The following is a 16,775-nucleotide window of genomic DNA, read 5'->3' on the forward strand; positions in this document are numbered from 1 at the left end:
GGTTTTAGTGCGTCAGCTCTGCCGCTGCTGAGGCACAGTGGCTCCAGTCCTGACACACTGCCAACTCCCTCCCAACTTTCTCGCTCGCTTAAGACTCCTCCTTTCTGTTTTCCTCATCTTAGTGGCCATTAGATTCCTGTAGCAGATTGTGGGCTGATGCCGCACAGCACTGAATAGCTGACCTAATGCATACAGTATCATGCTGGGCTATCGGACACTAGAGTCGTTCCATGTCATTTCAGCAAGCCATGACACCCACCATCCCAGGTTGTTCAGAAATGGTCTTCTATGGTTAGAAACATTAGCATTTCTGCAACATTATTTTGTTCAAATATAATTTGATCTCTGAAACGTCAAGGTAATTGATTGTAACCAAATTGGCCATTTTAAATGTAATGGACTAATTTATTTAATAAATATAGTACCTTACATCCGATTTGGACTGAACTTTTTTCTAACAATGAGTAAGACATGAGGAATCCAAAACAAAATGGTCAAACACCACCCACGGAACCCCCACACCAAACCCAACAACGAGTATACAGTATCTGTTCTCTATGGCTGACCAGTAGTATGGAGCTGCGGTTCAGAGCATTGTTTCTTCATCCCATGTAATGTATTCTCCGTGACGTTTTTTTCTCCCCACTGTTCAGAGAAATTAGTCATTGCTTTCAGGTTAACGTCCCATCCTACTTCCTGATCATACCAGGTTCTGACCACTAGATGGTGCTGTTCTTGCGATTAAGTGATACATTTTAAGAATCTCCCTCAATGTTACAGTGAGGGGGGGGGGAGTATTTGATCCCCTGCTGATTTTGTGCGTTTACCCAATGACAAAGAAATGATCAGTCTATAATTTTAATGGTAGGTTTATTTGAACAGTGAGAGACGGAATAACAACAAGAAAATACAGAAAAACGCATGTGAAAAATGTTATAAATTGATTTGCATTTTAATGAGGGAAATAAGTATTTGACCCCTCTACAAAACATGATTTAGTACTTTGTGATTGCCAACAAGGGTTCTGCCACCGAGGTCAGACGTTTATTGTAGTTGTCCACCAAGTTTGCACACATTTCAGGAGGGATTTTGTCCCACTCCCTTTGCAGATCTTCTCCAAGTCATGAAGGTTTCGAAGCTGACGTTTGGCAACTCAAACCTTCAGCTCCCTCCACAGATTTCCTATGGGATTAAGTTCTGGAGACTGTCTAGGCCACTCCAGGACCTTAATGAGCCACTCCTTTGTTGCCTTGGCCGTGTGGTTTGGGTCATTGTCATGCTGGAATACCCATCCACGACCCATTTTCAATGCCCTGGCTGAGGGAAGGTGGTTCTCACCCAAGATGTGACGGTACATGGCCCCGTCCATCGTCCCTTTGATGCGGTGAAGTTGTCCTGTCCCCTTAGCAGAAAAACACCCCCAAAGCATAATGTTTCCACCTCCATGTTTGACAGTGGGGATGGTGTTCTTGGGGTCATAAGGCAGGATTCCTCCTCTTCCAAACACAGCGAGTTGAGCCAAAGAGCTCCATTTTGGTCTCGCCTGACCACAACACTTTCACCCAGTTGCCCTCTGAATCATTCAGACGTTCATGGGCAAACTTCAGACGGGCATGTATAAATGCTTTCTTGAGCAGGGGGACCTTGCGGGCATTGCAGGATTTCAGATGCAATAGATTAGCTTAATTTATCATAGATCAAATAATGCTGTATTTCAACAAGATAATGTTGCAGGAATGCTAATCTTATCGGTATCTAACAAACAATTTCAGAACAATCTGAGATGACGGATGTCGAATTCTCTCGTGCTTTTTGAGGTGGAACCTGATACTTTTAATGCACCCTCCTACTTGACCTTCTGATACACACACATAACCATGCGCTACACGTAAACGCGTCAATCGAGGCATAGTAAACAGCAAATTTCTCCCTTGCTCTAAGCCAACAAATTGTTCTGCCCATGCAAGTGCACACATTCAAACTAAAGACACAGGAACATGAACAGGGGTCATTGTGCACATAATGACAGCGCTTCACTCATCCCTACATCTCTCCTCAACCGACCAGGACTCAGGCACACATCGTACACAGATCCACAGAGTACAGTACAGTACACGCAATTATACAAAAAAACTCAAGAGTAGGTTTCTCACAGAGGATGTGGTGTGTCGGGTGGTGCTGTGGTGGCAGGTTGAGTGGCGGGGTGCAGTTGGCGGTGGTCTGAACTCTACCGTGGGGCTCTAGCCTTCAGCCGCAGCACGGTTGTTCCAGTTAAGCCTCATCTACCTCATTACCACAGAGTATCTGCTTAGTCAGGTCTGTGGGGGGGGGGGGGGGGGTGCATGGCCAATCTTCGTATGCTTGCTGATACACAAGATGACTAACATACCACAAATTAATTAATAAAAACAGAACAAGTTTTCAAAACAGTGTTTTATTGCAGAAAAACTGTTGAACATACTGGTCTTAAAGTGGTACATTCAGATCGGAGGTTCAGAGTGCCGAGGCTGGAGACTGAGGGGCCAGATGTGAAGTGCCCATTTTGTGCCCGTCTGAACCTAAGGCACCCCACCACAGCAGTCACCTGCGGACAGGGTCATTCTCCACATTCGCCTCTCGTGCTTTTTTTTTGTTGACGTTTTGATTATTCTTACAAAAAAAAGTGGCTGGAAAAAAGGTTGCATTTAAAATACAATCAAATTTTTTTTTTACATATTCTGTCAGGCAAAACATGAGTATCCAATACTTTTTAAAAAGCATTTTAAAATAGCATCTCTGATGTAATGTTAAAGGTTTGTTTTTGTTTTTTAAAACATACAGAAAGTTCTCCACCTACCCGTTGACCTAGGACACAGAGCCCAGGTAGGTGAAAGTTCAACGGCATCTTCGTTAGTCTGAGCACAGTCCATACTCCTCATAGCTTTAGTGTTTCAAAAGGAAACGTTACAAAGAGTTCCCCGTATTACAACCCTCTGGAAACTCTAGACCCTTGAAGTCAAGGTAAATATAGCATTTTCTCCTCCACAAGATGGTACAGTGTTGTGATACAGGCAGGTAGCCCACTGTTCCTAAGCTGTCATTGAAAATAAGAATTTGTTCTTAACCGACTTGCCTAGTTAAATAAAAGGTCAAAATAAAATAAGATGAAGTTGATGGAAGTACGGTAAATCACATTTGGCATGGGAGCCATGTCTTGAATTCTGCCACATGCTCAGTATGTCACAGGTCATGTACAGCCCTCATGTAGCTATTACAGTATCTCCAACCACTAAGGAGCTGGAATGGAGCCCATCTGGACTAAGGATACTCAGCTTAGGAACTACAACCATCAGTGATGCTAATCATCATATGAGGAGATACTGCAATAGCTACATGAGGGCTGTACATGACCTATTATGGCATTTTGTAAGAGACTAAAGAGGTGCCAACAGGGCACCTACTCCCAGGCATATCCCTCTGTGGCAGACATAGAAGAAGCTCCATTCCTAGCCTGGATATAACTGAACTGATCTAACCGGTGCTCTGTGATCTGACCTGCGACCAGACCGGTGGAGGGAGAGGATATAGTAGAGGTGTAAGGTAGGATATACCTGCAGGGTGTGTGTGTGTGTGTGAGATACAGATGATATGGGTTAGCACTGGGCACACATCTGGTCTGAAGTAACACAGGCATACTGAAGAAGCACAAAGCTGATCATTCGCTACAACAACAAAAAGATTCACGTAATAAAAATATACAATTTGTGAGTAAAAATTGCACGGAACAATAAATATTGCACATGTTCCAAAACATCTTCCCATAGTGTCTAAAAGTGATGAAAATCATGGCATGTAGAAATGGAATGTCTGAAGCACTAAACGCTAGAAGTCAGAACCATCTTTCTGTAAGAAACCCATCTCAGACATCGTAAATGGAGATTCAGGAACATCTATGGTAGCAGGTGGGTAGAAAGCCTCAGTGGCATTACCTATGGTGACAAGAAAGAGAAAGTCTGAAGTTGGGATCTTTACCCACCAACATCAGCCCACCTTTGACAAACAACACTAACTGGTAATGGGACATGTGTCACTAATTTTAGGCTTTTAGTGCATGTGTGTGTGTGTGTTCCACAGAACTCCTGAAGTCCTTTAGAGGACAGGTCATGACAACCACATGCTAAATGTACAAGGTAGATCCAGGTATTCTGGTTAAACGTGTCTCAATGTAACACACACAGGTTGCTTTGAGGCCATGATTCCCATCCAGTACAATTGTGCTGCTGGGCACACACACACACACAAACACTCTCAGCAACATAGTTTGCAATCATTTGGATGGCGCTGGGCATGACTTGCATCTCCCCAGCTCAGACACATTTTTGGCATCAAGCTTTAGATATTCAAACAGGTTAAGCGATATACAGCACATATATTAATTTTCAATACATTTGGAATTTTCTTAAACGATCACCGGCCTTAAGGTGGGAAGATTCAAGTCATGCTACAAACACCGAACCAGGTAGAAATGTTGGCAAGCACAACTCATTACCAGTCATTTTGATTCACCACACTCTTTGGGGAGATGGGAAAATAGAGACTTAACCCAGCAGGGGGTTGTGCTCTAAACACAGTATTCAAGGACATTTTGAAGATCTCCAGTAACCTGTGTTCAGTGCAGTCTGCACTGAGTGAATATGCTCTCTTTGCGTTGGACTTGACTGGATTGGAATCATGCAACTTATAAACGATGATTTGGATCTGGCGCAGTGGAATTTTTGTTTCAGAAAGTGAGTGAGATTTGCTTAAAAAAATAAAATACAAACCTTGCAGAAAAATATAAATAACAAGTGGAATGTGGCATTCATGAGGCCTACTTAGTTTCATGCAGATGAATCATTCTGGGACAGTGGTGTGGCTGCATGTTAGAGCACAGCCGACCGTAGAAGTACTTCTGACAGGGCAGCCATGTACGCATTCCCCCCCCCCGCCCGCAATCGTAGTATTCTTAGGGAAAAAAAAAAAACTCTGGAAACTCACAGTCCAGTTAAAACGTGGTAAAAATGGCCTGTGCTGCATGGGCCAGTGGTGCAGCAATCAGCACTACAGAGGGAAACAGGAAGAGGAAGGACGGAGGGAGCAGGGGAACAGAGGTACTCAAAACACTGCTGGAGTCATCCCTGGGTCTTTTATCATTTCTATTACGTTGTTTTCTTTGAGTCCTTTTCCCATTTTCTTTTTAGATCAGGCAAAAGTTCAGGCAGCCAGAGTGCCATGGCCTCCTGAAAGACGCTGTCCGCAGGGTAGTTGATCCTCCTTTGTGCCCTTTACTCCCGCTCCTTCAGGTGCTTGTAGGACAAGGGCGTGACGGCAGCGATCTGGAGAGGACATACAAAACACACACACAGAAGTCAGTCCACCTCTATAAACAGAAACCTGCTCCTGCCAATTGCCAACCACTGGATGGTGGCAAGACCCAGCCACACCATGACACCGACAGCATTAAAAGAAAAGGATAGGATGCCCCCCCCCGGGTAGAATTGTTGACAACATACCCCCAGACAACATTGATTGGACACACCTCCCCTGAAAACAGAGATCAGCTGGAATCTATCATTAAATGTCGTTTGCTCCGATTGAACGTGATCATCAACCAGGATTCTGGTGAAGTGAGGGGAACCCAAGACACCCATGACCATGAGCAATAACCGAGGGGTTAGACATGCGAGATTAGCCCCTTGTTTTACCTGGATGTCTGTAGGAGTCCGTCCTCTGAAGGCTGGGAAGAACAGATAAACAGGTTAAATGAAGATGAGGGATGGGAGCGTAAAGCCTGGTGTTAACACTTCACTGCCATTCCAATAAATGGAACCCAACCCCTCAGATGACGGTCAGTTCGTTGAGGTAGTAAGCTCAACATTTAATATTCCTGGCAAAGCAATGGCATAACACATGCAGTCAGCTAAGCTCGATAGTCGCCACTTAAAATGAAGTACTTGCAAATGAAAAAACACGAGGCGCCAGTGACACACAAGCATGTTATTGCATGTAAAAAATTTAAAAATACAACCACCACATAAATGACAACGCCATGAGGGGAGAAATAAAAATGTCAGAGGACGAGGTCTGCAATGTTTAATTACATATATGGAGCCGAAAGGAAAAACAAAAAACAGACTTACTCACATTCACTCTTTTAACATGCACACAAACTGATGACACAGACGAATCCCCATCCACGGGAGACTTGATACTTTATTTCAAAAAGGTAACATGAAATCATTAAAAAGAGCACATGCAAGGACACAATGAGCAGTTCGTCTACTTGGAGGCTGAAAGGAGCATTCATCATTGTCCTGGCGACGCCTTTAACATTCAGTCAGGTGAATGTTAATCTAAATCTTTTGAGTTAACTTTGTCCATAAGGACGTACAGCATGTACAGCATGTACAGGTAACTGCAACAATTAAAAGGACACACCATAGTGTCTTCATAGGGCACTGGGCCACTACGAGCCATCAGAACAGCTTCAATGTGCCTCGACACAGATCAGGGATGGGGAACTTTCATGGGGCGGGGGACACAAAAACATATCAACTCATCATGAGGGGTCGCGGTTGCTCGTGAGTCTGTGACCCCAAATCCATACACCCCCACTGTGAGCAACACATTTTAGTGAGAAATGTTAGCGGTTTTTAATCTTATTTCATAGTGAGACTGACGAACAAAATCAATGGGGTCCCCCCCAGCAGGTAATTCGACCATGATAACAAGTTTAGGTAGCTGGCCACAAAACCCATTTAGCAATCCCCCCAAAAAATTGCTGACATGGGCTAACTGACTGACTAATCAGGGACTTACTGCTGATGCACAACCAATTTTGAAATTGCACCTTGTGTATTCTAACTTGTTGAGACCCAGACACAGTTCCATCCCTGGCATAGAGTTCCAGACACTTTAACATCTATTGGAGGGATGGGACACCATTCTTCCATGAGAAATTCCATAATTTGAGGTTCTGTTGATGTTGGAAAACACTGGTCTCAGACGCCGCTCCTGAATCTTCCATAAGTGTTCAATTGGGTAGAGATATGGTGACAGACATGCTGAGCGATTATCTGAAATGTTGGTTCTTTTTTGGTTTTCAAACTAATTGACTAATGTCAGTTCAATATTTTTTTTTCTGTGAGCTTAATGTCATAATGCCCAAACTGTGCGACGTAGTAGGGAGTTGTAGTTTCCAACAAGCCAATATTCTAAATAGTTTAGAGCAGAAAATGTGATAATTAACTACAATGACCACAATCCATTGTGCCTACGTGTCCAGTCTGTGTTTATTTTATGCCTGCTACATCAGGTTAGGGGCGGCAGGTAGCCTAGAGTGGTCAGAGCGTTGGACTAGTAACCAAAAGGTTGCCAGATCAAATCCACGAGCTGACATGGTAAAGATATGTGGTTCTGCCCCTGAATAAGGCAGTTAACCTACTGTTCCTAGGCCGTCATTGAAAATAACAATTTGTTCTTAACTGACTTGCCTAGTTAAATAAAGGTAAAATAAAATCAAAAATAAAAGAGGCAGACATGGAGAGAAGAGACAGAAGAATGCTTGATTGAGGGGGACAGAGAGCAGTTGCTTTGCAAGGTCTCTACCTGAAAATATATGATCCAAGTGTGATAGTTGGTATTCAGCAGTCATAAAAGTTTTCCTTATTTACTTTGAAGACCTACTAAAATAGTGATTTTGTCAGACAGCATAGGCAGTAGCTCTTTAGAGATAAGATGACTTGGATAAACTATTTCTTGTATATATTAAAGTCATGTGAATAAATGGTTGAAACTGTAAAATGGCAGTCACTACCATCATGGGACATTGATTCATTGTTTTCTTCTGTGTTGTGAAAGCGTTCAACCCACAGTGCATTTCATGTAAAAAATAAAATGATTGAAACCGAAAACCGGTTTACTTAAATCTAACAAAACCTTTTTAAAAAAGGTAATCGCTCAGCACACACACAGTGTGTGTAAACCCCCTACGCTCCTTTGAGACCCATCTTTACAAGTCACAGATCTTTTCTGGCCATGGTAGCAAAGATAATGGATAACTGAATTTTTATACATGACCCTACGCATGATGGGTTGTTAATTGCTTAATTAACTCAGGAACCACACCTGTGCGGAAGCGCCTGCTTTCATTATACTTTGTATCCCTCGTTTACTGAAGTGGTTCCTTTATTTTGGCAGTTACCTGTATGTACACTTATCACAAGCAAAATATGAAGCAGACATTATGACAAACACACTTTTCAGCCAACCAATAAGAGTTCACCACACAGGAAGTATGGGTTATGGTAAGTGATAGAGGGCTGAACCGAGTTCTTAAAAAAAAGGATCCTCCTTCTTGAAGGCACAGAAAGCAGGATTTGGAGTAGAATACTGGATTCTGGTTACTGTTAAGGGGTAATGGGCCCCGGCAGATATAGGCTGCTAAAGGGTTTGTTTTGGGGGTTATCTGATTGGTTTACCTAGGCCGCAGAGTTGGGGCTGGTACCTGTTCATAGGATAGTATTGGACTCGTCTGAAAAGGTTCGCATTAGCAGGGGCCTGGCTGAAGACTGGGTCTCCCCCTCGCCCGACTGAACCAACGGCTTCTTCTGGAAGGGTCAGGCAAGAGACACTAATGACACCTCAGTGCTGACAGAGACTTACAAGACAGCAAGTGGACAATGTAATGTTTAAAACACACATACTCTCCCTGGTGAATACGCTCTCCTCAACCCAAGGTTTGTCAGGAGGGACAAGTCAATGTTTAGGAAGATCTCGTTGTTTAAGTGTTGTTAATCTTGATTCTATAAAGGCCAAACTAAGCTATTATTGGTACAGCCTTCCAAATATTTCTGACTTCAGACACGCATTTAGAGCAACACACACATCTCTGTAGTGGATGTGGTTGTGGCGGGGGGTCCAGGGTATGGGGTTGTCTGGGGCACACTGGCATGCAGGTTAACCTCATGTGTTGGCGTGCCGCATTCACCTGGACAGGCATGCAGAGACAGAAGGCACAGCGGCAACACAGGCAGCTATGATAAAATGACCGATGCACCCGGACGTACCGAAGTAGACATAGCACCAACATGCCATGGTTTCAGCACCAAACCAAACACAACGCTGGGTAAGTGACAGAGAAGGCAGGGCATTGGGCAATGTCGTTAGAACCTTAAAAAAGCAGCATCCCTTCAACATCACTATGTTCTAAAGTGGGAACATCTAGAATGGGCAACAGTGTGAGGATCAGGCCTAACCTGTCAAGGGAGGGTGGATGTTATAGGACACCACCTGAGTTGTGTTAAAGGCAGGAAGAGGGATGGGGGAGAAATCTATCGAGATAGAGAGAGAGAGACCTCAGTCACTCCAGGAGAAGCTGTGAGTGCTGGCGGTCTGCGACAGCATGAAGACAGTGGACGTTCCCGACGAAGGAAGTCGTTGCTTGTTCTGTGGCAAAGCAGGCAGGATAGAAAGAGAGAAACAGAAGAGGCAATAAAAAGGGAGTGAGACAGAGGGAGAAAAAGAGTAGAACAAAAGTATTAAAACAGAGCATTGAAGATAAGTGGGGCAAGAGGTTTGGCCTTTGCTGCCGAGGCCCTGGAACTTTCAACAATGTTCCTCATTGGTATCAGGTTAGAGTGTATTGGTATTGTGGGCTAAATGTAACTTTTCTTGGTCTGAATGAAATGAAATGTTAACTTATTTTACTTGCTAGCAGAAACAACCTACAAATAAGTGACATTTTATTACATGACTTTGAACCAATAAAAGATCACAGAAATTTCTGTCTGTTAATAAAGCCCTTTTGTGGAGAAAAATGTATTCTGATTAACTGGGCCTGGCTCTCAAGTGGGTGGGCCTGTCTCTCAAGTGGGTGGGCCTGTCTCTCAAGTGGGTGGGCCTGGCTCTCAAGTGGGTGGGCCTAAACCCTTCCATGCACACCCATGGCTGCACACCTGGCCAGTTATGGGATATCTATAGATTAGGGCATAATTAATTCATTAACATTTATTTCCTTATATGAACTGTAACTCAGCAAAAATCTTGAAATTGTCACATGTAAAGTTTATTTTTGCTCAGTATCGTTCATTGGTAAATGTAAATGTCAAACATTTGTCAAACAATGTCAAACATTTACATATAAAATCGGCCATACAAAAAAGGATTTGTATGAGGATATGTCGGTTGAAAAATCTATTGAGTGATAATATCACATAACTTGTGAAATGAATAACCAAATTATGAGTCATCACACCATTACTAATACTTTGAAGGAAAACTAATTTGCCTCTTGGGGAGTTAAGGGACACACTATACCAGGGGAGAAGGGGGAGAAATTAGATTATTCCTCTGATCTCCATCCATGACCACAACACAAATCAGACCGCTATGGAGGAGCTCTTTAATGTACGTTTAGAGCGATGGGCTCCGGTCAAGCATCCCCGAATCTTCAAGAAGACACAAATGGCTACTTGCAAGGACAAAATGTCAATTATGAGACTGTTCTAATGCATAAACAGAATTATCTAAGCATCTGACACATAAAGGACAAGTCATAGCCTGTCGAAATGATGAAGGATATGAACACAGGAAAACTACTATGAAGTGTTTTGAAGAGTTATTTTTCCCTTGAACATCAAAACGATACACAGATCGAGAACTAGATGTGCGTGTACCGTACCTGTCGAGAGTGGGGCCAGCGCGGCTTGCGGAGGACCAGCAGCAGGATCTCAGGCAGCAGGCTGAGCAGGATGAGGAGGATGATGACCAGCCAGGCCGACACAGAGCGCAGCATGTTAGCAAACACAAAGTAGAGACGCTGCTGCCGAAGGAAAGGCCTGGCGGGAGGGAGAGCGTTAACATTCACACAGGTCAGTCCAAAATGAGTGGTCACCATCCACGGTTCAGGAGCACTACACGGCGAGCAGGCTTTTGCTCCAGCCCACCACTAACACTGATTGACGTATGTGTCAGATGATCCCGTCCTCACCATATGATCCCACCCCAGAAGAAGCTGAAGACCATGTAGAAGGCCAGCGAGCCCCAGATGACAAAGTGATTGATCCACGTCCAATGGCGCGTGTCCATAGCCAGCTAGAACCACAAACAGAAGAAAAGGTGGTATCACTGGTCTGAAAATATATTCCAATAACACGATTAAGTTCAAATGTGCTTTACCTTTAGCGTGACGGTGAAGACGAGGACAGTAAAAACAATTGTTCCGTACGACCAATTCCCAAACACCTGGCCATTGTCCTGCAGGGCTGGGTTACTAAAGAGAAAGCGGACCCCAAAGAAGAACAGGAGGCCCTGGTAGACCCCAAGTAGGGTCCAGTACAGGAAGGGGCTCCAACGCAACATGGCGTTCTTTGCTACGTCCCTAAGGAGAGAAAAGGAGAGAGAGAGAGAAAAGAGGGTAGGAAGGGAGGACCACAAAGACGGAGGGTTGAAACCACTTGCTTGTGTCGTCATTATCACACTAGAAGCATAGTTAGTGCATTTTCTATGTAGGTGCAGAAGTGTAGGTCCTGGACCTACCTGTAGAGGGTAGCGTTGCTCATCAGGACCTCCATACAGATGTGCTGCTCCAAGAGGCTGTAGGCCAGGATAGGCATGGAGGTGAAACAGATGTTGTACATCGTCAGATAGGCTGCGTCGTAGAGGGGCTGGGGAGGACGGGGGAAGGACGGGGGGGGGGGGGGGAATTGGGAACCCAGGGGTTAATTACACGGAGAGGAGAGCGCTCACTCTCGCATACACACGTTGACAAACACACAACTACCACCTAACACAGGAAGAGGGCTCTACAGCGTCGAGCCTGTTGCTGTGTGGCTACATGGCGAAGCCATCCTTTGATATATGCACACAGATGCTCTTGACAGAGCAGGTCTAAGCTGGGGGGCATCTTTTAAACAGCGATACTTGGACCGAGTTTACATATCAGAAGTTCGCTGTGTATACTAAGAGATGTGCACCCTCTCCTGCGAGAGCTAAACATGTGCCAAAGGAATGAATACATTGCCTAAAATGGCGAAGACTTACTTGATGTAACCAAGGGATGTACTATGTAATGTACTAGTCATATTGTATACATAACGTGCATGTAATATGAACGCCATATACACACACACACCTCATTCAAGGGTTTCATGTAGTAACCAAAAATGTGTTAAAATTAAACAAATTTAAATATATTTTAGATTCTTCAAAGTAGCCAGCCTTTTGCCTTCTCTCAACCAGCTTCACCTGGAATGCTTTTCCAACAGTCTTAAAAAGTGTTCCTACATAATTGTTGGCTGCTTTTCCTTCACTCTGCGGTCCCAAACCATCTCAATTGGATTGAAATCGGGTGATTGTGGAGCCCAGGTCATCTGATGCAGCACTCCATCCCTCTTCTTCTTGGTCAAATAGCACTTACACAGCCAGGAGGTGGGTTGGAGCATTGTCATTTTGAAAAACAAATGATAGTCCTGCAACCCAGACGGGAATGGAGTATAGCTGCATAATGCTGTGGTAGCCATGCTGGTTAAGTGTGCTTTGAATTCTAAATAAATCACAGAGTGTCACCAGCAAAGCACCATCACAACTCCTCCTCCATGCTTCACGGCAGGAACCACACATACAGAGATCATCCGTTCACCTACTCTGCATCTCACAAAGACATGGCGGTTCGAATCCAAAATCTCAAATTTGAACTCTTCAGACCAAAGGACAGATTTCCACCGGTCTAATGTCCATTGCACGTGTTTCTTGGCCCAAGCAAGCCTCTTCTTATTATTGGTGTCCTTCAGTAGTGGTTTCTTTGCAGCAATTCGACCACGAAGGCCTGATTCACGCAATCTCCTCTAAACAGTTGATGTTGAGCGGTGTCTTGCATTTATTTGGGCTGCAATTTGAGGCTGGTAACTCTAATGAACTTATCCTCTGCAGCAAGAGGTCTTCCTTTCCTGTGGTGGTCCTCATGAGAGCCAGTTTCATCATAGAGCTTGATGGTTTTTGTGACTGCACTTGAAGAAACGTTCAAAGTTCTTGAAATGTTCCATATTGACTGACCTTCATGTCTTAAAGTAATGGACTATCGTTTCTCTTTGCTTATTTGAGCTGTTCTTGCCATAATATGGACTTGGTCTTTTACCAAATAGGGCTATGTTCTGTATACCACCCCATACCTTGTCACAACACAACTGATTGGCTCAAACACATTAACCTCTTGAAGCTAGGGGGCACTATTTTTATGTTTGAAAAAAATAACGTTCCCAAAGTAAATGGCCTATTTCTCAGGACCAGATGCTAGAATATGTAATTGACAGATTAGGATAGAAAACACTCTAAAGTTTCCAAAACTGTCAAAAATATTGTCTGTGAGTATAGCAGAACTGATATTGCAGGCAAAACCCTGAGGAAAATCCAATCAGGAAGTGCCTCTTATGTTGAAACCCTTCTGTTCCTATGCATGCCTATCCTCCATTTAAAGGGATATCAACCAGATTCCCTTTTCTCTTGCTTCCCTAAGGTGTCAGTCTTTAGACAGTTCCAGGCGTTTATTTTGAAAAATTAGCGTGAAAGATCACATTGCTTAAGTGGATAGGTGGAGGCTCTGAGTGAGTTTTTGCGCTACAGCGTAAAGCCGCCATTGTTCCTCCCGCTGTTATTGAAAAACCTACACTCGGTTGCTATATTATCGAATATATATTTTAAAAACTACCTGAGGAATGAAAGTTTGACATGTTTCTGTGGACATTATGAAGACTATTTGGAATTTCCATCTGCGTTGTCGGGACTGCTCTTTCCTGTGGATTTCTGAACATAACGCGACAAACAAACTGAGGTATTTTGGGTATAAAAATTATCTTTATGGAACAAAAGGAACATTTGTTGTGTAACTGGGAGTCTTGTGAGTGAAAACATCCGAAGATGAAAGGTAAATGGTTAATTTGATTGCTTTTCTGATTTTTGTGACCAAGCTTCCTGATGCTAAGTGTACATAACGCTATGCTAGGCTATCGATAAACTTACAAACGCTTGGATTGCTTTCGTGGTAAAGCATAATTTCAAAATCTGAGACAACAGGTGGATTAACAAAAGGCTAAGCTGTGTTTTGCAATATTGCACTTGTGATTTCATGAATATAATTTTTTTTTTGTAATATTATTTGACTGTTGCGCTATGCTATTCAGCGGTTGCTGACGAAAATGATCCCGCGACAGGGATGGGTAGCGTCAAGAAGTTTAAGGAAAGAAATTCCACAACCTAACAAGGCACACATGTTAATTGAAATGCAATCCATGTGACTACCTCATGAAGCTGGTTGAGAGAATGCCAAGATTGCCTTGATGACAGCTTTGAACAAAGGGTGGCTACATTGAAGAATATCATGTTTAAAACTTTGGTTACTACAGGATTCCATATGTGTTATTTCATAGTTTTGATGTCTTCACTATTATTCTACAATGTAGAAAATAGTACAAAATAAAGAAAAACCCTGGAGTAGGTGTCCAAGCTTTTGACTGCTACTACACACACACACACACACGTATGTAAGACTGCAGCCACTCCAGGAGAGAGGGAATGTCAGGTCAACCAGAGGGAAAGAATATGGTTGTAGACTTGAGAAGGTGCTGGGATTCAATGGGATCCTCTGCTATTTCATGTTTAGAGCATCTTTGAATCTCAGAGAGGGGAGAGGGGCCTCAGCAGGACGCGGTGCAGTACTCACTTGCTGGGAAGATCCACAGAAAAACTGGTACAAGAACTGAGGTAAGATGAAGCAGAGGTTCTGTAAGCAAGTGAGAGGGGGAAAGGAGCCTGAGGTTAGACACATCAAAAAGTAACGGACGAGAAATTTGGTGTCTGCATCTCATCTAAATCACATGGGCTTGAGCAGTGTCCTTTATCAACATCAGAAAGATTTACTCTGTACATCTGTGGCTGTGTTGAGCTAACATTTTACAGTTGATAGACAACTTTAGCACAGTTACAAACTTACTCTTTATTTTTTATTTTTTTTGCAATAGCCTATATAAAGATCTAAACGTGTCTGATGCTGGGCTCATTTCGTTGTCTTGCTATCAAATTACACCGGTTGTGTGATCTATTTCTCGGTCGACTCATATCAACATCTCTGCACATTAGCGGTGGGGTAGGATTAATAAATACAACAGAATATATCTAATTAAAAAAGAACCATGTTGAAGGAAATGGATGAAGCTGGGCAAAACATGCCCAGAGAGTCAAATTACACACACTCCACTCTGCTCACATCCTCTATTCAGCTGAATTCAAGATAACACTTTAGAGGCCCCCCCATCATGGTGGTGTAGAAAAATATTAGCATGTTTACGCCAATGTCCTGCAATTCTACACAGTTCTCCATGGAGCCGAGAGAAAATGCCGTTTTAAAGCTACTATCCTGCAATTCGCCATGGCTAATTCTGTGTTATTTTGCTCAAAGATAATAACAAAATCAATACTGCTAAATTCATCGTTTATGGAATTTTCAATTCACCCCAACTGTCTAGCTCTTATTTTGGTGATTTTTAGTTCTCAAAGATTATATTATTCAAAAAAATATATAGTTCAATTATTATTTTTTACATACTTTATATCGGTTTTAGTTGTTTCATTTGACACAAAGCGTTTATCCATCCAGAAAATGAACACACTTTTTATTTTACACTCTTTGGATTTAGCCTTACCGAAAAAAACTTAGGCGTCCCGCCCAAGGATTTAAATGGCAGAAAAAACCCTGCATATTACTCCCACATAATCCTCATTTCAAATGCTTTTTATTTTGGCAGCAACACAGAATTAGGTTTTATAGCTCCAAACAATGACCGAACCTTGACCTCATCTGATGTGCCCAATACTCATGATCCTCAGTTAACATAAGCACAGTAAGTTACGGTGCCTACATTTCGGTGCTGCCCCCTACCTTGTAGAAGAAGTATTGCACCAGGTGGGCGATCCGAACGTAGTAGAGGTGCCCGTGTCCCAGTAACAGTTTCTTCAGGTGCTTGAGTTTAGGGATGGCATAGTCACTGTTCCTCACTGCCTGGCGACCCTCTTTACCTTTTATACCTGAGACACGGAAGACCAGGGAAATTACACACTTTTACATCTCGCCCAATTTCAATTTGAAACAAATTCAATATTAAAAACATTTCATCATTTGAATCTATAGCGATATCACAGCGTCTTACCGATGCCAATGTGTGCCTCCAGAATCATACTGACATCGTTGGCGCCATCTCCGATGGAGAGGGTGATGGGGCTGCCTTTGGAGTTCTTCACCATGTTCACGATCTATATAGGAACGAAAGAGTGGAAAGAGAGTGAGGGGGGAAAAAAGTTCATTAAATCCCACTTGGTTCTGCATTCGAAACAAAATGCCTAGATGCAAAACGTATTCAGACATTTGTAATATAATTACCAGGTGTAATGTGGGTAAATACAGTTTTTGTTGTTGTGAGGCCTGAACCTGGTTTACCTTTAACTATTGTAGCCATCTACAGTTAAATCTACCAGCAAGCGCCCATGACATCGCCTCACCTGGGCCTTCTGTAGGGGAGCCATACGGCAGCACAGAACAGTGGTACAGTTCTGACAGATCTGGAGGAAGAGACTCTTGTAGTGGCTGGAGTCAGGAGAGGAGTTGAACACTAAGGACAGAGTGGCTCCGTCTATGATGAAGCCGTAGTCCTGCTTAGCTGAAGTCCAGCTCCTGGGAGAAAAAGAAAACGCAGAGCTTTCTTGTGACA

At 43.1% G+C, this 16,775-nt stretch overlaps 1 protein-coding gene across 12 annotated transcripts in view; it reads right to left on the reverse strand.

The window, feature by feature from the left end:
- Positions 1-2,415: 2,415 nt before the first annotated feature.
- The window catches only part of LOC109864736 (phospholipid-transporting ATPase 11C), a 66,512-nt gene continuing 52,152 nt past the window's right edge, over positions 2,416-16,775 (reverse strand). Inside the window, exons 20-30 of one of the 12 annotated variants that reach the window (XR_004204174.1) lie at positions 16,567-16,738; positions 16,218-16,320; positions 15,950-16,095; positions 14,735-14,794; positions 11,557-11,684; positions 11,197-11,398; positions 11,009-11,112; positions 10,700-10,856; positions 8,499-8,627; positions 5,724-5,755; positions 2,416-5,354 (exon numbers count right to left, since the gene is read on the reverse strand). Coding sequence is in view for 10 of the 12 variants with exons in the window: in XM_031797281.1 (XP_031653141.1) it covers positions 8,529-8,627; positions 10,700-10,856; positions 11,009-11,112; positions 11,197-11,398; positions 11,557-11,684; positions 14,735-14,794; positions 15,950-16,095; positions 16,218-16,320; positions 16,567-16,738 (1,171 nt within the window). In the remaining 2 variants the exon portion in view is untranslated. Of the gene's footprint in view, positions 5,756-8,498; positions 8,628-9,374; positions 9,466-10,699; positions 10,857-11,008; positions 11,113-11,196; positions 11,399-11,556; positions 11,685-14,734; positions 14,795-15,949; positions 16,096-16,217; positions 16,321-16,566; positions 16,739-16,775 lie in introns of all 12 variants that reach the window. The other 11 variants (XR_004204175.1, XM_031797283.1, XM_031797280.1 and 8 more) reach the window with 11 other exon arrangements.

Source organism: Oncorhynchus kisutch, linkage group LG19, assembly GCF_002021735.2.
Source record: "Oncorhynchus kisutch isolate 150728-3 linkage group LG19, Okis_V2, whole genome shotgun sequence".
NCBI classification, from domain to species: Eukaryota; Metazoa; Chordata; class Actinopteri; order Salmoniformes; family Salmonidae; genus Oncorhynchus; species Oncorhynchus kisutch.